The sequence below is a fragment of the Silurus meridionalis genome, chromosome 5 (genome assembly GCF_014805685.1).
Source record: "Silurus meridionalis isolate SWU-2019-XX chromosome 5, ASM1480568v1, whole genome shotgun sequence".
In the NCBI taxonomy this organism is placed as follows: domain Eukaryota; kingdom Metazoa; phylum Chordata; class Actinopteri; order Siluriformes; family Siluridae; genus Silurus; species Silurus meridionalis.
The window spans coordinates 23,374,420-23,397,363 of record NC_060888.1 but is presented as its reverse complement, the minus strand read 5'-3'; the positions used below and the strand labels follow the sequence as shown (position 1 = coordinate 23,397,363).

Here is a 22,944-nt window from a genome sequence, read left to right as displayed (position 1 = left end):
ACCTGATGAATATTCACACACACACAACATACACTTGATACAGGTATAGCGAGTGACCTGCATGTTCATGCTCGGGAAACAACAGAGCTCAGCTTTTCCACAACCTGACACTGTGTTTAAACAGAACACACTCTCCTGTTTCCTGTCTTCATTTTACCATCCCTTCTTCAATACTCAGTTGTATAACAATTTCGAAATGTAATTAAAAAAATTAGTTAAAAGAAATTACTTTAAAAAATAAATAAATTTATAACGATAAATGTTTTCAGTTAAAAAGTATATCCTGAATCTATATATGAAATAGTATGAAAACGTTTTGAGACTCACTCTTGTTTACAAGAAAGTACTTCATTTAATCTACGTTTACACACTAACACCTTCACAATAGTCCCCTTGCACAGCAATACAGCGTTCCCAGCATTCCCAGTGCACCTCTGAAAAGTGACCTGGAAGTCTCCTTTTCGAAGCGTGTCAAGCACCATCTGCGATTCGTAATGGAACTCTGCAATGGTGAAAAAACAGTGCTCTTTGAGCTGCACCTTCATCTACAGGAAGAGGGCGAAGTCCGCAGGAGCCAAATCTGGCGAGTAGAGTGGGAGCGGAAGCGAGATCGTCGTTTCCGTAGAAAAACTTGCGTGTGAGGAGAGCTCGGTGACGGGGTGCGCACGTGGTCGGTATAGCACCGGTTTCACAGCTCCCCATGTACACAGGAAGATGATTTTTGGCACGTTGACTTATGAAGGTTGGTGCTTCCTGTGACTGTGCGTGCAGCCTTGTGCTGCCATCTGCTGGTGTGTTACAAAACTAGTCTCGAAAGTTTTTTATACCACCTTATTTCTGTAAAGATTGTATAAGGCAGAATACAAATAAAATTAATTGAATAGTCACCTGAATTGATAGTCACAACAATATACTGACTCGTCAAAATGTGTCACCAAAGTGACCTGAATATGCGTTCCTTTGCTTTCGTTAAATTTTGGCCTGATATAGCCGCTTACACGGGAAGATTGAGAAGAATAAAAGGCAGTTACGACTATAGAAACCAGAATAAACACGATCAAGAGACTTCGCTACCATACAAACACACATAGGGGTAAAAATAGATGAATTAATCAAAGGCTAAACTGTGGACAAAAGGGAAACATTTGGGGGAAAAAAACAATGACAGGGTGGAGGTAAAACTAAAGGTGAAAACCTGACCATGTGACAAGTCGAGCTGATCAGGTTATGTTGGAGAAAAGCGGGATGTCTGTTTCAACCGTGTAAAAAGCTTAAAAAGCTTCATCAGTGAGAAGGTGAAAGAGATCGAGCCTGAGATCTATTTACACTAATCATTACCTGAGAGGAGCCAATTAGCAACATCGTTACGCCCAAGTGTAAATAACATGTAATAAGTGTGGTGTAGCTTTAGGTGTGTTAAATTATTAATAAAGACCTCAAGAAGCCATGAGCTTTATTATTAACATCAGGGAATCAAAATTAACTTCAGAACGTAAGCTTGGAATTTGCTGAAATAAAATTGAGTGATCTTGATCTCTTGACAGAGACCAACACAAGGTCAGACTCTATATGTGTATATGTTTGTGTTTGCGTTTTGGAGAAGACTGACCCACTTTTTTGTAGCTCTAATCCTGGCTCATGGGTCACTGTGACAATCACAGTGAGCAGGAGAGATGATAAAAATATTACATTACTAACAGCAGAAGACACACACATACACACACACACACACACACATTTAACAGCCATGTGGAAGCAGCATATGGAACATACCTATGCACTAACAAGCTCCACTGAGAGTGAAAAGTCTCACATTAACACACTGGCAGGTGAGAGAGAGAAACTGAGTTTGTACAAATGGAAGCTTCATTTAATTACCATTTTATTTTATTATAAACTTCTGATTAATATTAATTTGCTGTTATAATAATCTCCGCTCTTTTAGAAAGTTGTTCCACTAGATTTGTGGAGATTTGGGCTAAATTCGTTTACGAGGTAGAAAAGTGAGGTACCTCTACTGATGTAGGTAAGAAGGACAGCAAGCCTGGGGTACAGTCACTGTTCCAATTCATCCCAAAGGTGTTCAATTGGGTTGAGGTCAGTGCTCTGTAGCAGGCCACTCAAGATCTTCCACTCCATGTAACGCATATTATTATATCATGGAGCTGGCTTTGTGTACAGGAGCATTGTCATCCTGGAACAGGTTTGGATCTCCTAGTTTAAGTTAAGGAACACTGTTATGCTTTCGCATGCAGGGATGTCCTGTACGATTGTGTGCCTCCAAATTGGTAACAGTTTGGGGAAGAAGCACATATGGCACAAAAGGTGTCCCAATACTTTTAGATTTAATATTTATTTCTTGTGAGGTGTCTGGACTTTAAAGGTGTGATCATTGAGTTTTATGTTAAAATAAGCTGTAATTTGCAATCTGCCAACTTCAGTAAAAATGTGTGCTCAAAGCAGAAACTCTCGTCTCTGAGGTATCATTTAAAATCAAATGCTCTGGACTACCAACATTTAACCAATCAGGATAAGAAGACATTCTAATATAGAGATGAAAACGGAAAAACCAGGTGTCCTGGTAAGTCTAGAAAACACACCCTACAGAGGTTGATTCAAACTACCTTTATACTAATAACTAAATACTAAACAGGCATAACATTATGACATTATAACATTATGAGTGGTGAAGAGAATAACATTGATTTTCTCTTCATCATGGCACCTGTTAGTAGGTGGGATATTTTAGGCAGCAAGTAAACATTTTATCCTCATAGTTGATGTGTTAAAAGCAGGGAAATGGGCGAGCGTAAGGATTTGAGTGAGTTTGACGAGGGCCAATTTGTGATAAGCAGACGACTGGGTCAGAGCATCTCCAAAACTGCAACTCTTTTGGCGTGTTCCTGTTCTGTTGTGGTCAGTATCTTTCAAAAGTGGTCCAAGGAAGGAACAGTGGTGAACAAGACACAGTGTCAGCTATGATACAGTGCCCCTGAAGCACTGGGGGTTTAAGGGCCTTGTTCAGGGGCTCAAAGAGGGGCTGCTTGGAGATACTGGGGCTTGAACCAACAACCTTCTAATCAGCAACTCAGAGCCTAAACTACTGAGCTAAAACCTCCCCTTGTATCAGGCAAAATATATAGTAGTACCCTGCTGAAGGAAGTAACACTGGAGCCAAGTAGGCCAGAGGGTTTCACACACACACACACACACACACACTCACACACTCACACACACTCACACGTCCCCTTTATAGAGAACCTTGCAATTCAACCCAAATTCTATCCAAAGCCAAGTGAGTCAGAAAGTCACACATGGCCACTCACACATTAACAAAACTCAGACATGCACACACACACACACACACACACACACACACACACACACACACACACACACACACACACACACACATACCATCAATTACTGATTTCACATAATTTGATTTAATGATAATATTTATTTAAATTTAATCAAGTCATCATTAAATCATTCATCCAAAATCTTGGATGAATTATTGAAAAATAAAATCAGATATAAATAATAAAAGATGGACTCAGCGCAACGGAGACATTACACTCTGTAAGCTTTAGTATTTAAACACTACGCACTCTTATAAAGACGTCGTCCCCTTTAAGACACACACATACATGTATACACACTCACCTACAGCAGGGGCATCATACTCCTCTCCCAGCAGTATCTCCGGAGCCGAATAGGCCAGAGATCCACAGCTGGTGACCAGCATGGTTCCGGGCTGGAAGTGGTTGCTGAAGCCGAAGTCAGTGAGTTTGACGGTTCCTTGCTGGCGGAAGAACACAACATTCTCGGGCTTCAGGTCTCGGTGAACTACGTGCAGTCGGTGGCAGTATGCGATGGCGTGTACGATCTGAGCGAAGTGCACTTTGGCGGTGTGCTCGGCGACTCCACCCTCGTGCCTCAGGATGTAGTCGTACAGATCTCCGCCGTCACCCAGCTCCAGGATGAGGTAGAGTTTGGTGTGGGTGTCGATCACCTCGTAAAGCCGCACCACGTTGGGGTGCTGTACCAGCTTCATGCAGCGCACTTCCTGCAGCAGGTGGCCCATGGCGAGGCTGTCTAACTTGGTCTTATCGATGATTTTCACAGCCACCAGCTGCCTGGTGAAAACGTGGCGCGCGAGTTTAACGACGGCGAAGTGGCCTTTCCCGAGTGTGCGATCCAGCTCGTACAGGCCGGCGATTTTGCCCCCGGAGCCGCTCTTCGTGGCAGCCATCTTGAATGTGTGATGGTCTATGTTGTGCAGGTACAGGGTGGTCAAAACGAATGCAGCTTTAGTGAGACATCACCTAGTGAAGATCAGAAAGAGTGGTTAATCATACAATCCACAAGATATTATTATATTTCTCAGTTAAGCACTATATCCAACCAAAGAAAAAAAAAAGGCTCGTTATTACGCCACATTATTCCGAAATGCACTGTCTGCTCTTAGGTTTGTTCATTTCTATTCTTTTGTTGTAAGCGGTGCATTCATGTTATAGAGTTATGAAGTATGTTTACTTTCCCAATCATCTGTTACTTACGAGACTGTGTTAGAGTGAACATAAGGAAGAAACCTTGGGAGGATCCAGACTCAAGATGGAGCCCATCCTCATCTGGGTGGCACCGAATGTCCTTTTATTACAGATAAACGATGTTTCAGGGTGCAGTGTTGGTCATCAGAAGCAAACTGTAGTCCTGAGTCAGTGTAGCAGACTGTTGACATTAACTACAGTCCAAAACTCCCCTTCTTACTCCGTACCTTCATATCAAATCTCCAGAAGCACACTCCAAAATCTAGTGGAACATCTTCCCAGAAGAGTGGAGGGAATTATAACGGTAAATGGGCACTAAATGTGGAATGGAATGTCCAAAAAACATGTATGAATCATATGGTGTGGTGTCCTCCAACTTTTAGTCCATATAGTGTAGATCTAAATATTGAGCACTCCTGATGGGTCCTTGAAAGATATACTTGTCTTGTAACTCATAGTAGCACTCTGTCTGATTCTTTTATCTGCAAGACTAAGAGTTTTACCCTTCAAGTGCACCTGCCTTTTAGCGTACTCTCAGGGTTCCATTAGTGTGTTATTAGTGTTAATAGCAGCAGGTTAAGAAGTCCTCAAATACATAATGTATTCTTTGAGAGTTCATAGGCCGCTACCTGTTCTACATACCAGACGATGACTGGCGCGTTTAAAATGTTGCTAAAAGGCTGACACATTGAGTAAAACGCCTTACTACACGCATTCAAGGTTTTATAATGTCCGATTGTTCTAGTGCAGACTTTTTTGTGACGCCAGATAAGACTGTAAATTCTTTTAAGGGGGAATGTTAATGTTTGATTTGAGAGGTTAATATCTAACACTGATCTAAGTACGCAAGCGGGTAGTAGAGGAACAGTACGTCATCCGGGTCTCAACTGTCTTTCAGAAGAACAAAGCTGTTTTTTAATGGTCCATATTGACATGCTATCGGTGGTTAACTGGGCCCTTTGACTTGCATTGTACAGTTGCTGAATGTGTTTAAATGTCAGATGAATCTTTGCGTTGTGTGCGCTACTTAGCAATGTTTTGTCCTCTTGCTGCAGGCTTGTTTGTCTGGATAATGTAACAATAGTGTAATGAAGTGTACTTTAAATATATGAGTCCTTTGTTTGATCGGAATGCCTCAAAAAACATTCCAGTGCCCCACTGGATTTTCCAGTTTGTCTTTGTACACCATACTGCCAAACGTTTTTGCGGACACCTGGTCATAAGTATGGTATGTGCTCTTTGAGCATCGCATTCCACATTGAGTCCCAATCTTATAATTCGATCCACTCTTCTGGGAAGATGTTCCAGATGTTTGGTGTGTGCTTGTGAAGATTTGTGTGAGATTCATTCTGACACAAGGGTAAAGTCAGGTACTGATGTAGGTGAGAAGAGGCAGCCTGGGGTACAGTCAGCTTTCCAGTTGAGGTTAGAGCTTTGTAGTAGGAGTAGGAGCAAAGCATATCTTCATGGAGTTTGCTTTGTGCACAGCGGTATTGTCGTGCTGGAACAGGTTTAGGTCTCCTAGTTCAAATGAAGCGAGAATTTCACGTCCTATACAATTCTGTGCCTTCATCTTTGCGACAACAGTTCGGGAAAGAGCCACATATGTCTGGGAAAGTCTGGTTTCCCAATACTGTTGTTTATATAGTGTATCCATGTGTGTGTGTGTATGTGTGCCGATGGAGAACAAACATTATCATCACTGGATGATAATCATTTCAGGTTGAATAAATCCCAGGAACACTGGGTGTAGTTCTGGGAACTGCCTAAGATGGAGCACAAGGACATCCCAGGGCATGCTGGGTAGTAATGGGGGGAGTGTTTGCACAATATAAGTACCGTAGTCTTATGACAGAGAATTAGGTATGACTTATTTAAGCGTGTGTGTGTGTGTGTGTGTGTGTGTGTGTGTGTGTGAGTGTGTGCACTGTTTCTTATGTAACTGTTTAAACAGGCTTGTGTGTGTTTCGGTGTGTGTGTGTTGTTGGTAAAGTGGTTATATGTATTTCTTTGCACAGATGTTCAACTTAATAACTTACATTTCAATCTAATCTGAAGAACAGCCTGTGACACACAGATAGGCGTGTAAACTTCATGAAATGTGTTGACTAACCCTTCTGTCCTTCTACTGGCCTGTCACTGGAGTATGCAGGTGGAAAAGTAGAGGTGTGACCGAGAGCGGTACATTTTTTACATTACGTTTACGGCATTTGGCAGACGCCCTTATCCAGAGAGACTCACAACTGAGCAGGGAAAGGGTTAAGGGCCTTGCTCAAGGGCCCAGCAGTGGCAGCTTGGTGGTGGTGTGACCTTCCGAGCTAAAGTCCAATGCCTTAACCACTGAGCTACCGTTATAGCCATGGTACATAAGGACATACATGCATAAACACTCATATTATGTGTATGTGTGTGTGTCCTTTCACTCTTTAAATAGTATGTACATTTTCATAATATTTACATATTCAAAAGCAAAAATCAGCATTTAAATGTTGAAGTTCCCACATTCTACTGTCAGGCGTCTAACGTACTTCGATTTACATGATGGAGGAACATGACTCGTAAATGCACATCAATTTAAGTACATTTCTGACTGTCAATTTTTCCAAACAAACAGACGATATTTCGAAAATATTTTGAGGAAAAAAAACTGCAACTAATATGTTAATTACATCTACCTCATTACACAAAGTAATACGAGGGTATTGGGACACTACTTCCCCATACTGTTAGCACAATGATGGAGGCACACAATTTGTGTTTTCATACATTTGAACTAGAAGACCCAAACTTGTTCCAGCATGACAATGCTCCTGTACACAAAGTCAGCTCTATGAAGATATGCTTCACATGTTTAGGAGAGGAAGATCTTCTGCTATAGAGCTCTGACCTTAACCCGACTGAACACCTTTGTGCTATACTGAAATGATCTAGTGGAACAACCATACAGTATGTGATTCTTCCCCAAACTGCTACCACAAAGTTGGAGGCACACAATATGTGTTTTCATACATTTGAACTAGAAGACCCAAACTTGTTCCAGCATGACGATGCTCCTGTACACAAAGCCAGCTCTATGATATCTAAGATAGCTTCACATGGCTTGGAGTGGAAGATCTCCTGCTATAGAGTTCTGCCCTCAACCGTACTGAACACCTTTGGGATGAATTTTCACGCTGACTGCACCCCAGGCCTCTTTACATCAACACCTGACTTTACTAATATCCTAGTGGATTAATGAGCACCAGATTCTCCAGATTCACACTCCAAAATCTAGTAGAACATCTTCCCAGAATGGAATGTTCGAAAAGCACATACCAATCTCATGGTCATGGTTACTGGAACGTTTTGTCCGTATAGTGTATATAAGTGGTGTGTACTGTTTTGTCTAAAAAGCCCTGGTGTTTCTGTGGATCCTGCTGCTGCTGCTGTTTGTGCTGTGGGGTGTGAGAAACTGATTGGCTTGTTTATTTAAAGCGTCTGCCTGGTGTTCAGCAGATGAATAATGTTCAGTGGACATTACTGGCGATCGGGTTTGCTCCTTAAAGCAGATATCTCAGTCAGGAGCTGTAATATCATTTGTAATATCATTTCTAGGTTATTGGTGTCACATGTTCACAAGAGCCTTGAGCAATAAACCGAACTGTAATGTGCAACCATAGAGTGTGAAATGTCCAAAGCGGTCATGTCACAGCGTCCGAACAGGACGGGATGGAACAGGAAAAGGAAAGGAGCAGAGATGTGGTGTGTTTCTGTGCATAATGCTGGAGGAGTCAGATGACAAAAGCACAAAGCAGATGGTGCAGATCAATATGTGTAACAAGATATCATAATTAGTGTGTGTGTGTGTTAATGGAGGGGCAGAATAGTTAATGAGTTGTATCCAGGGTAGAGAGAAAGACTAATGCCATGTAGGAGTGATGCACTTGATCTCTACTGGAGACCACACACACACACACACACACACACTCACACACACACACACACACACAAAGAGCACTGTTTGTCTGCAGAAAGCCTGGCCGCTAATTATTGATGTGATGCTTTTTTTTTGTGCAATAACTGACCACTGACCACAGCTGAGTGTTTCTTCTCAACACACACACACACACACACACACACACACACAGAGTCAGTTATTGTTCTGCAGACACATATCTATTCCTCTATCTTTATTTCTCTTTTTAAAAACACAAGTTGAAGTATGCACAAGAAAACTATTTTGAGACTTCAGAAAGAAAGAAAAGAAAGAAAGAAAGAAAGAAAGAAAGAAAGAAAGAAAGAAAGAAAGAAAGAAAGAAAGAAAGAAAAAAATGTTATGTGCATGTATATGTATGTATGAATATGTGTGTATGTGTATATGTGTACATGTGTATATGTGTACATGTGTATATGTGTACATGTGTATATGTGTGTGTGTGTGTGTGTGTGTGTGTGTGTGTGTGTGTGTGTGTGTGTGTCCCGGAGGAAGGATAAGGCTTTCCCTACCATAGTCCGAAAGTCAGACTGTTTCCTACTAAGGATGCACTGCATCCTACTGATAACACACACACACACACACACACACACACACACACACACACACTCCCCACCACATAAAATATCACACAAAGAAACAGTTACCCACAAATACAAATAGACACAAATCCTCCACTCATTCTGTGGTTCTGCTTCATGAACTACACAATATGGCCGCTCTGCAGCATGCATACTTTACACACACACAAATAACATGATGCACATGCACACACCTACACATAAACACACACACACACACACACACACACACACACACACACACACACACACACACACACACACATATATATATATATAAACCAACTAAGATGCATGCACACAAAAACACAAATCCACACAAAAGCAAAAAAGCACACACACACACACACACACACACACACACACACACACACAGGCTCGGTGTGACAGGCGGCATCAGGGGAGAAGTGTGAGGTGATGACTCATACTGTCTCACTCACCGCGAGAAAGAGAGAGGGAGTGAGAGAGAGAGAGAGAGAGAGAGAGAGAGAGAGAGAGAAAGAGGAGAGGATTAGAGAGAAGGAGCGAGGAGAGGAGTGGGGTTTCCTCTACAGGTATGATCTCATCGTCAGCGTTCCCATCATAAAGTATTGATGATGATGAGGTCAGGGTGGTGATGGGTGAGCTAACAGCGGTGTGCATACTGCATTAACACACACACACACACACACACAAACTTACACACACACGCACTAAAACCCTTCCCTCTTCTAAAGAGTCTATGCTTCCTAACTATGAACTCTAAACAGATAAAAAAGTGATGGTTAAATGAGTTCACCACCTACACTGGACAAAAGCAGAATTAGCAGCATTTTTATTAGATATAAATCCTTTTTGTGGTGGATGTGGAGTTGAGCTGATCATACACATGTATTGGTCATGCCTCGATATGAAATTTTATTTCAGATGTTCTGTATTTATCTATTAATCCTTCTCTTAATCTTGCAATATTTGGCTTAACTACAGATCTTTGTTTAGATAATAATACAAAGAAATATTTATTTTTCAACTTTAGTAGCGTCTCATATTGCATAATAATGGAAGGACAAATCTCCACCTATTTGTAATCACTGGATGGAGATCCTATGCATCATCTTGCACTAGAGAAGAATCTGTATTCCACTTTTTTTTTTCTTCTCATCGCATTGATAAAAACTATATAAATCGTATATCAATAAAATAAAAAGAACGAAGAATTTTTCATTACATTTATCAGATTGGATATTAGATTGTTAGAAATCAACTGCTGGATCTCCTGCATCATTGTAACCTTCACAGGGAGGAAAGGAAATTTCTGTATTGTTTCTGTAATTTACAGTACCGTATTGTATAAACTATAGAGTATATATGTATATATGAGCGCCGGTTCTACAGTGGAGGGATGGAGCACACACTGCTACGTTTGCCTGGTGCACGAAAAAATGTTGTCATATTGCTATCGTCGTTGTAAGATCGAAAAATCGTACTTCGACTCATCATAACTTGGGGGACCATCAGGGAGTCAACAAAGTAAGTAAATTCTTAAATTTGCCTTGTAAATTTTGATGTCAACAGTGAAATATACTGTATGAATGAAATATGAAGACAGGTTTGTTTAATGCTACTGAGTAAAAAAAATTCAGCTACCCTGACTAGCTAAGACAAAGACAAATATATAATGCAATACAGACGCTCCCCACTTTACAAACATTAACTTTACGGACTTTCACGGATACGAACAAACCTGTCCTTAAAGTGAAATTTGTTCGGAGTTGAAAAAATTAAAAATGGAGGAGAGCCACCGCGAGCTAGTCGTCGATTTTTTTTTTATTATTTGATTTTTTATTACTTACTACAAAAAATTGTATACAGTATTTCGATTGTTTATTTGATAGTATTTTTAGCTCTTACATCATTAGGAGATATGCGTAGTCAATAACCAACACAGTAACGACTTACGAAACTCGTAACTCGTTCGTAAGGTGTGAAGCATCTGTATAATTTAAACTTACACCAACATTTTACGCAAACCGTCGGCTATCCGGACGCCTAAAATATCTCCTAGTTATGTCTTTGTATCATTTGATCTTACAAGTCCCTTTAATCCGGTTTCCACCTACTGGATATTTAACTTCTTTTTTTATTTCTGGGCAAAGTCATCACTCATCAGAAACTTTTTTTTTCCCCATTATATTTTTTATTTAGAAAAAAAAACATAATCCCTGGACTTTCCTCTAAAACAGCGTCCTGCTTACGCATTCCCAATATCCCAGAGTGCATTATGGTTTATTTGCACCACCGAGGTTAAATCATTCGGTCGCTATCTGTAAGCGGCACGCGGATGACTTTTATGAGCTGCCCAGACTTTCAGATGCGTCTTCAAAATGGCACACCTCTGGAAGTGCACTTTTCAGTACACCGATCTCTAAATGGATGCATTCAGAATGCTGTCAACACCGTTCCTGTTATTCACTTCCTTTTTCTGTCTTCGCTCGCTGTGATATTTTAGTCTCTCAGCATCTTGAGTGCTATGTGATGAAATTGCAGTGAGAGCTCTCTTCACACACACACACACACACACACACACACACACACACACACACTGCAGCATGCTGCTCTCAGCAGCAAAAAGGGTTGTGTGTCAGGACGTTGTGTCCATACTGCAGTCACACACACACACTCAGTTCAAGGCCTGCAGCTGCAGAATTATGTCCTAAACATCGACACACACTTCCTGACTGAGGCTGTTATCAACACACACTCACACACACACACACACACACAAACACACACAGATGCTGATGGTGAGAAATGGCACGCATTGCTCAGATGCAGCAGCAGCAGCAGCACACAATGTGACCTCTATCTCTTTTTTAAAAAGCTTCAGCCTGCAGCATCCCTACGGATGTAACTACAGCCACCCCTACAGCCACCACTACAACCATTACAACAATCCCTACCACTGTGCCATCAACTGCCACTACAGTCATCTCTGCAACCACTGCTCAAGCCATTCCTACTATCGCTACATGATCGCTACAGTTTTCAGCTGTCCCCTACAACCTTCCCTACAGCCATCACTAAATCCATGTCTACAACAGTCCCAACAACTGTCCCTGCAGATACCACCACTCTCGCCATCCTACAGTGGTAAGGTCCCGGCTGTGTTCTCTACATCTATAATTTACACTACAGCTTCCCAACCATACCTACATCCTTCCCTGTATTCCCTGTGTTCACAACCATCTTAACAAGCATCACTACAGCTGTCTCACTAAGGGACCTCCCTACAAAATGTCCCTACAGCCATGACTACCGTACATACATCCTTACAGCTTCACTTCAGTTATACCTAATATCTTCCCTACAGTCATCTCTACAGCTGCCCCTAAAACTTTCCCTTCAGCCGTCACTACAGTTGTAACCATAGCTGTCCCTGTTCATCTTTAAAGCTGTCGTGTGAGGAGTGCTCTCTGGACTTTCATAGTAGCCTCCAAACAAAAGAAACACAGTGGTAGTGATGGCACCAGGACTTCTATTCTCTAAGTTCATCTAAAACTACATGGACACATTAAGAGTAACACGAGGTATTCATTTAACACTTGGACATTACTGTAGACGAAACCTTCCACTGCTGCACCTTAACACCTACTGTGTTTAATTACCAGATCATTTCACACACACACACACACACACACACATAATGAGTCAATCATTCTGAGGGTTTTACAAGTTACAGCTGTGAGAATCTTCAGAGTTAATTCTCGCTGTGTCCTTGTTGTGCTGTTTAGGTATATTCATATTATTTATTTCATAGTTTACATTCGTCTCTCATTATTTATTTATATCTATCATACACCATAGTCTTACCAATCTGTACATACGCAATTATTTTACACTGCTACCAATGCACTTGTGGTTAGATGCTAACTGTATTTCGTTGCCTTGTACCGTAACGTTTGCAATGACAATCTAACAATCCAATCTAATTCAACATTATATGAATAAATGAAATACTGCTCATTGAAAGTTTCATTAGATTTGTAAGCAGAAAAAAAAACCTTATAGACAATTTCAAGGATGTAAACAATAACAAACGTGTTGTGACGATACTGCGCACTTCCGGTCGCACTGTTTTTAAAGCGCGGAGCTGTCAAAACAAAAAGACTAACACGTACGTTTTTAAGTTTAGCTAAAACAGAACAGTTCAAGTATTTATATAAGCTAAAATTAGAAATTAATGGAGCCCTAAATCAGACATCGAGGCGACAACTTTTCACTTTGAACATTAAAGGTTGACCTGAAGTACCGTATCCAGACGTGTTTTATAATCTGGTCGAGACTACACGAGATAAGTGGATGTGGATGAGGTTTATCTTGTGTTTGGTGAGGGTTTGAGTGCCAAACGTGGTCAAAAACATCCTCTGTTTGGTTCGTTGCTAAGGGAGGTTATTATTGTACTCGCATGGCACTCTCATGGCCGGGTAAGTGTGTATGTCCCTGCTAATAAATCACATTGCTAACTGAATTCTGTTCAATTGTAGGGAGTGAAATTTTTGATTATAAATAATGTACTACAACTTTAAATAGTCTAAAAACTTAAAGATCAGAAGATAATAGCGTGAGAACTCCTTCTGTTCAATAAATCAGGTGTTGTAATCTCTGAGCTGGTGATAAACCGATCGGAAGAACAAAACCAAGAACTCACGAACTCGTGCACGTGAGGTAAGAACAGTGAAGCTAGCGTAAAACACCAAAAAATGAGTCACAACTTATCGCAAACAAACCTATTTCATACGTTTTAAAAGGTTTTCGATTTGGTGAAGTGTGTAGTCATGTTGCTGTGATTCATGTTGAGGTGGAACAGTTCACGTGAGAAGGTTTGAATGCTCCATCTGGCACATCGGAGCCCTGTGTGTGATCACAACTGAACAAGCAGCTGCATGCAATTCAATGCTGGCTAACGTGTCGGGTTTTTTAACTAATTCATATTAAATTCTAATTCATCACGTGTCTTGGTTTTTATATAACAGTAGACGGTAAACAATTTGTTTTTCGAAAAAATCTAAACTCTTTTACGACAGCAGGTTATTTCTTGGTCTGAACAGCACGAACAACATGGTCCTAGTTTTAATTTTGATATTTTAAATCGCAAGAATAAGAAAACTGACGCGATATCAATGTGTATAATCCGTCTTTCGCCAATGTTTTGAAATGAATCGGAAACATACAAGGACCAAAGACTTCACTTCTTACATGAACGAATGTCTGTTGAAATGGTTTAAATCCCATGTATTTACAAAAAGCCTCCTGTAAAAAACTTTTGTTCAACAAGATTGTTAACTATAGTTACCTTTACAGTCAAATACTTGAAAGTCAAATAACAACTCAAACCCATAAACATGCAACTTCTCCTCATAATGATTTATAAGGATTTATTTTATATTTATATATATATATATATATATATATATATATATATATATATATATATATATATATATATATATATATAAATTTATTAATTATTAGCCTTTTCATACTTTATAGTCACATTATATTTTTATATATTTTTATACTTTATTTGATAGATTGTTATGTTACTCTACTCTTTTATTTGTATTTTTATATTGTATTTGTTTTCATGTTTACTAATCGGACAGTCAAAAAAGCATTTCACTATATGTGATATTAAAATTTGAATTTTTGTCTATTAAAATGATTGACAAGTGATTAATATAAATGAATAAAAAATGTTTTCTAGCTATGTAAAACATTGGGTTGCAAAGGAATGAAAAATTTTGGAAATTTTGGAAATTTTACAAGTTGGAAACTTACCAGGAATTTATAGGCATTAATTAGAAATTTGGGGAAAATATAAACAGTCTGTTTGGTCATAAACTGACATGCATGCAAATTAATACAGATAAAAAAATGACATTTTTTCCTGGAATTTAATGGTTAGTATAATTCTGTTGCACAACACAACCTGATGTAATATTGATGTAATTTACGTGAATCCTATGACATTTTTTTTTACATTATTTTGTGTTCAGGATTCAGGAAATGTTATGGACTAAGTGTGCTGTGTGCATGTGATAAAAATTCAACTGCACAAAATCTGTTTGTTATAACCGAGATTATCCTGCCAGATTGTTTCTTCACCCACATTTAGTTTTCACCTATAAAATTCCCAGTTTATTCCCATTAATTCCCATGGAAAATTTCCAGTCTTGAAAATTCCTGGAATTTTACAACCATTATTAATACATGTGTTCTGAGAAAATGCCATACACGATTCTACTGTTTGTATGAAGCATTAATTTCAACATCGTTTACTACCTTCATTACACTAGCAAGAAATTCATTCAATTTAATTGTACAATTGTAACAATGTACAATTTTCCGGAATTTCAGTATTCAAAATATACATTTTACAATCGAATGACTAGAAGTTTATTCCTAATGAACGACCCAGTGGTCAGCAAGAAAGTCAAGAAATATTAAATACAGTCGAAATCCATCCTCACGGTTCTTCACCATCTTCAGTAACTTCATGGATCTTTAAGCAGCTCAGAAGAACATTGTTGAGTAATTTTGTTGAGTTCTTGAAAGAGCAATTTTAACATTAAACACTCGATTTTTATGCTTTAATACAGCATTAAAAGCTATTTTTAAGATTTCATTAACACTATTAGTGCATGTTATCAGTAAACTGGTTATACATGATGTTCATGTTTAAGGGGTTCATTTACATTATATGACTTAAATGAATAGAAATTAACATCAGTGTGTGTGTCACACACACACACACACACACACACACACACACACACACACTTTCCCCACAAGAGCAGAGCACTGAGAGTCCAAACTGCGCACATTGGACAGGACAGTGAAGAAGCCTCGGAGCAGCCATACGGCCATATTGAACACAATGTCCGCATGTTTGCGCACAGAAATAACGGGATTCGGTTGGCGCGCGCGCTCTTCGGGAGTAACTTACCGGAGCGACACGAAGGCTGTGGATGTGTCCAGCATCAGTCTTCTTCTTCTCTCCAGCTCGCAGAATGTATACAATAAACTGCTCGGTAACCGACCGTCTAACTGCTCCTCTCTTCCTTGTCTTCTGTGTCCAACCAATGTTTGATAAGAAGGTGAAGCAGAAGGCAGTGGAAATGGCTGAGATGTCCGCTGAGATGTTCGCTGCGATCCTCTCGCGCTCTCTCCGGCGTCTCCGCAGTGCTCGAGCGCTTCACCTCGAGGCGCGCTCTTACGTCAACGCATTCCCGTCTCAGCCGCGCGAGCGCTCCTCCGCCACTATGAGAAGCCAAAAGAGTCAGAAAGCGTCCAGACGCTGTAGAGAATAAACATTGTCTCAAAGCAGCTTCACAGCGAAAACTAGGTTATAAAATATGAATTTATAAGTTTAGTGACTATGAGTTTATCCTATAATGAGTTTATGACAGTGGCAAGAAAAAGGTCCCTGAGATGGCATTAGGAAGAAACCTTGAGAAGAACCAGACGCAAAAGAGAACATCATTTTTATCTTATTATAGTTTTATCATTGTTCAGGTAAACATGTAAACTGCAGTCCAAAGCCACTGTAGAAAACTGTTGATATTAATTACAGTCCAAATCCCTCTTCATAGTTTTTGAGGTTCTCAGTAACTTCATAGGCCTTTGGGATGTTCACGTGGAACCATCCTCAGCTCACACGGTGGCAATAGTTTGAAGAAGAACCACACATAGGTGTAATGGTCAGGTGTCCATAAACATTTGGCCAGATAGTGTACATTTCAATAACAGTTTTTTTATTGTTGTATTGTGTTTTTCTGATAACTCATCTCCTCATGAGGGGGAAACGTTTTAATATAGGGTGGGAAGTAAATATCAGATAAATTCACTCATTTACTTTCAGTACATGCTTTAGATAGATAGTCCATGCTGGAAACACTGGATGTGAGTTTAGAATACATCTTAGATCCTAATCTGTAACAGGGTGTCATGTACACACAGATTCACACAAATAATTCACACCTAGGGGAAATTTATGATGCTCAAGTCACCCACTGGCATGTTTTGGAAGAGGAGAAGAAACCTGAGAACCCAGAGGAAATCTATACAGTCATGTGGAAAACATGTATACAGAGAGTAACGTGGCCACAAGAACAAACCAAGGACCCTGGAGTTGTGTCGTGGCAATGCAACATCATAGTGATACCTATCTAATAAACCAATTTGCCTAACTGCTAAAACTAGCAATGTTTCCTGTCATTTCTCAGATGTCTCATGTAGAAACTGAAAAATGTAGAGGAAGTGATGTAATAAAACAAAGCTAAAGTCAATATGACGGGAAGATTCTTCTGCACTGCTGCTTATTGAAGGTGTGTTGTTTATAATTCTGTGAATTAATGTGAATTAGGAAGTCACTTAATAGTTATGCATGAAAATAAATCGTCTTAATGATGCACACACACACACACACACACACACACACACACACACACACGCACATGGACGCACACACAATAACACTGAAGCACTTAGTCCTCTTAGTCCACTAGTCCTAAGCGGGTGTTATGTTGTCACATGAAACCCGAGGATAAGTTTCACTGTAGCATTGGGAGATTCTCTGCGCACAGAAAAGTTGAATGTAAAATATTAATGAAGGTTCTATTTTTGCAGGTTGCACTGAGAAAATGCTGGTAAATAAAAGTGCAAAAATGTTTATTATTCTATTATATATGTATTCTATAACAATAAGTGCATTTAGGACATACATAAAGATCGAGTTATTTGTATTTTATATCTATTGTAGGTGACATGATATTAAATGGCAGTTCTGCATCAGGAACTGTACATTTGTTTAATGTGATATTTGTTATTTATAGACCTTTTCGTCTTGTTGGCCCTTTTGGCCTTTCATAAATAATTTGGTAGCATTCTTTAAATAATTCAAAAGAAAACAGTAGAACAAGAATTTCTTTTCATGCAGCAAAACCCATCTGGATTCTGACCCACAGTCAAAGTAACCAAAAACCTCTGGGTTTTGACTGAAATTATTATCTTTTGATGCCCCAGCTTTAAAAGAAATCATAATTAGACTACAAACAAAAGTATTGGCACACCTGACTTTTCTAGCTATATGTGGTTCTTTTCTAAATTGTTGCCATAAAATTAGAAGCACACAATTGTATAGAAAGTCTTTGAATGCAGAATGAAAATTTCCCTTCACTTGAACTAGAGACCCAAACCTGTTCCAGCATGACAATGCCCCTGTGCTCAATGCCAGCTCAATAAAAATATGGTTTACATGGGTTGGATTGGAAGATCTAGCAGTGGCTCGCTGTGTTCTGACCTCTAACCTATTGGGATGAATTGGAACACTGACTAAACCCCAGGCATCCTCACCCTACTGTACATCAGTCCATGACTTCTAATGCCCTTGTTGCTGTATGAGCAGAAATCTCCACAAGCACACTCCGAAATCTAGTGGAACATCTTCTCAGAAGAGTTCAGGTTATTACAACAGTAAATGGGGAATAAATGTGGAATGGAATGTTACATACGGTTTTATTTAAGCGGTATTTTCTAATCTTGTCATTCAATTAATATTTAATTGAATACGGAGTCTGCTAGCAATAAAGTTTTCAAGTACCGGTTAAGTGCAAACACAAAAACAAATTTTTATAACTTTATAACTCATTAAAGAATACAGCAGATTACAAGTGATAAAAAATATATGCATGAATGAATGTAGACATTTTTTTCTTACTTTTTTTGTGCTAATAATCATTATAATATATTCTTTTAATGCATAACTGAATATTATACATTTAAATTAGAGCTTTGATACATTTTAGCTGCTTTATGTTGTATAATATTAAATCAAAACAATGAATATTTTTAATTTGTTATATTTATCACATCACATTAAAGATAAAGTGTATACTATTATTATCAGACAAGCGAACCTGTACAACCGAAAGCAAAAATATTTTTTTACACACGTGATTACATCAAGAGCTTTAAACACACTATAAATCTTTTTTTTTTAATGCAATGGGAATTCAGAGTATTTTTTTATGGGGCAAAAGTCATAGGCACTAAATCAAAACTGCTCTGAGGAGGAAGTGAAAGCAGCTTCTGGCTGGAGTGGAGAACATTCTGAACATACTGCATCATGGGACACCTTGATCACAATTCCGAACACACACTCCTCCTAAATGGAAAGGCAGATTGAGCGAGGCTGTGTGTCTCTCTTACTTTCTTTTTTGTTTCTCAGCCTGTGTGACTCAAGCAAGCACACACGCTCCTTCACACGCATACACACCGAAATCGATTTCAGACTGAAAACCAATCACATTCAGTCTGTTCGCTGTCACTCAGGATCTCTTCGAGATTTGGTGTTGATTAAAGAAGTGTGTACAGCTCATGGCATAGGTGTAAACACATAACATAGCATGTGGTAGCAGTTCAGCCCTCACTTGAGCTAACCTGTTCCAGCACGACAATGGCCATGTGCACAAATCCAGCTTTAAGAACATATAGTTTACATGTGTTGAATTGGAAGATTTTAAATGGCCTCCTACAGAGCTCTGACCTCAACTCTATTGGGCACCTTTGGCCTCATCACCTCACCTGCATCAGTACCTGATTTTACTAAAAATGTATGGCTTAATGAGCCCAAATCTCCATTAGCACACTCCATAATCTAGTAGAACATCTTCCCAGAAGAGTGGAGGTTATTAAAACAGCAAATGTGGACTGGGATGTTTAAAAAGTATATCATTTTTGTCAAGTGTTCATACAGTGTATGTTGTATTATTTAGACTTGTTCATGTGATTTATGACACTGTATATCCTCTTGTAACCTACAAACACAAACAAAACTACACAGGGCACCTGAAATCTGTCAAATTCTGCTCACAGAGGACCAGAATCATTCCCCCCCATAGGACACTTCTTTATTTGTACCCTGATCTGAACAAACTCTTATAGAACAGCCACATGACCTTTACACGTAGAATCCACACCTGTGGCTTTCAGACATCAGGTTTTATATTGGCATGTGAATATTTTCAGCACGATTTCATACTTTTAAGTTATGATCCCATTAGTCACATAAGCATTATCGTGACTGCACCATGAACGCATGAAATCTGTGTCCAATGTGGCTATAATAGTCATTTTTCAAAATGAGACTAGGAGGATTAATAGTGTTTAAAGCAGTTGTATAAAGGTTGAGGAAACTGACAGGAACGTGAATCAACGCTTACATGTTCAATTAACTATCATTCTTGAAACAGAATGTATAAATAAATGATTTTCTAATTAGCTTCAGTGACTTTAACCCCTGAGGTGAATATCCACTCCCACTGAGACGATTAACATTTACGGCATTGAACTAACAGAGTAGTACGTTAGCACAGTGTTTTACATGGCTCCTAAACTCCAAACGTAAAACACCATACAATACTGTAACAATCACAACATTTTAAGACCTAATTCAAAACTAAAACCTGTAAATGTAACCAGCTTCACTGTGTAGCTATAATTAGCATTATTACACTGACAGCATCCACAGTCACATCATTTATTTGACTGCAATATCTCAAGTATTAATCCTACTTTATTCCGATGATAATATGATAATATACCCGGGTTCCTTTATGAATTTTGAAATGTTTTATCTACCCATATTTATAAAAAAAGACCTATTAGTTTAAATATGTGTTTTTTTGGCATTAGTTTAAAAATTAGAAAAGGATTTGCGACAGACTACATTAATCCTAATGTGCACCATATTTAACAAAATTGTGTTTTTGCTTGGTGTTCCACTAAAAGAGCTTCAAGACTAAAAGCGTCTGGTAAACCAGCACAGTGAAAACCAAACCCGGTTTCCACTTTATGCCCAGATTCATGCGTAATACTTGGCTCTATAAAGAGATTTTTCCACAAAAGAGAAAGAACGCCTTTCTCCCAGAGGGAAGTCACTGACGCTGATGACAGAAAATACCGGGGTTACTATGGGAACCACTTCCTCAACAAGCTGATTCAAGTGAGGTTAGGAATCTCATTACTCAATCGTGAGAAACAGAGGAATCCAAACAATAAATTCATATTTATATGAGTCAGGTCTTGTCCTAGTAATCATAAATACCAGACACCAAAGCACAGGTTTGAGCTGGAGTTAATGGAGACCTAGATATATACACATATCTTATACACATTCCAGTGATTTAATGATAGGATCCGGATCCTATAGCACAACATAGCATATGCTCTGTGTTATGTACTATATTATGGCTTTTTACAATCTTATAACTGTGCATATTCAATTTTACATGGTAAATTAAATATGGCATCAATTTGACCTGATGCCAAACAGCCAACAGTCAATTTCCTTTACTTACACATGTCTTGGCAGATCGAAACTATTTGGATTAAAGGGAAAATCTTTTCGGATTTACAAAGACACCATTATTTATATTCTTCCATTTCACTTGCTTACTCTTAGGATCAGGACATCCAGAACACTCCTTCGTTTATTTATATAGTTTGTTATTTTTGTGGGTTTTTTTTGACTGTTTATATTATAAATATACAAATATATAAAAAAATGGAGTATATCAGTGATATTGTCTCTTAAATTTTTTTTTATATTTTGTGATTTAAAAGTATCATGGAAATAGTTTGTGTGCTTTTTATTTATTTTTTATTTTCTACACTTATTTCAGTGGTTAAGATTCTACGTGACTGATCATAAAGTCAGGGGTTCAACCCTCAGCATTGCCAAGCTGCCAATGTTCCACTGTGCACTAAGCAGAAGGTGCTTAGTCCTAGAGTATCTGCTCCAGGGGAACAGTATCGAGGCAGACCCTGCGTTCGATATGTGAGTTTGGGTAAAGTGGTAGCTCTGTATTACTGATATCGAGGTTGAGGATTCAAACCCCAGTATTGCAAAGCTGACACTTTTAGGCCCTTGAGCAAGGCCCTTACCCCTCTGTGGTATCATGGCTGACTCTGTGCTCGGACCTCGACTTCTTAACATTGCTGGGATTTGCAGAAGAAAGAATTTCAATGTGGTGTAAAGAAAAAAACTCTGATCTTTTAAAAGAAAAAGTGTTTCTTTGCAATTTGTTAGTTATATTTGTTAGCATTTCTGAATGAACACATCTTTAGCATTGATGATGATATCATATTTACATTTGTGGCATTTAGCAGACGAACCTTGTCATATCATGTAATAAATCATGTAATGAAAATGTGAAGCTCTGCTGTCTTCAGTTGCATAAACATGTCTGACTTACTATGGCGTCTGAATTATACAGATGTAATGTAACATCTCCCCCTTGTGGAACAGCTGGATAGAGCAATAAGAGCAATAAGAGCAGAACTACATACACTATATTGCTCTGTACTCTTTAGCTGTCACTGATGACTTTGTAGGTAAAATCTATTAGTAAGTATAAAGACTATAAAGATATTGTATAAAATATTAACTCAGACTATTAACTATTAACTCTTAAAAAAAGTGTAATCTTAAAATAATATCAGGTAATAGTTCAGGCTTTTTTTATTATTATTTTTCTTTTAAATAAATGAATAAAAATGTGATATTTTGTACAGTTTCCAGACAATAAATGCAAACTTCAGGGTAAACAACCTAAATATAACGACTGCGCATGCGCGAGCCATCAACTAGCTTTAAGCTTTATTTAAGCATCTTTTTTCCCCTGCATTCTTATTCACATTTGCTAAACTATGTTTTATATTGCATATATAAAATATATATATATTTGAAATCTATTTACAAGTATGATTAGGTCAAAGTTGCCCGGTGTCGTCACGA

At 38.7% G+C, this 22,944-nt stretch overlaps 1 protein-coding gene across 1 annotated transcript in view; it reads right to left on the bottom strand.

The window, feature by feature from the left end:
- snrkb (SNF related kinase b) overlaps window positions 1-16,387 on the bottom strand; it is a 30,273-nt gene extending 13,886 nt beyond the window's left edge. Inside the window, exons 1-2 of the mRNA XM_046849386.1 lie at window positions 16,093-16,387; window positions 3,667-4,328 (exon numbers count right to left, since the gene is read on the bottom strand). Of these exons, the coding sequence (XP_046705342.1) occupies window positions 3,667-4,255 (589 nt within the window). The 5' untranslated portion in view covers window positions 4,256-4,328; window positions 16,093-16,387. The remainder of the gene's footprint in view (window positions 1-3,666; window positions 4,329-16,092) is intronic.
- Between the last annotated feature and the right edge of the window lie 6,557 nt (window positions 16,388-22,944).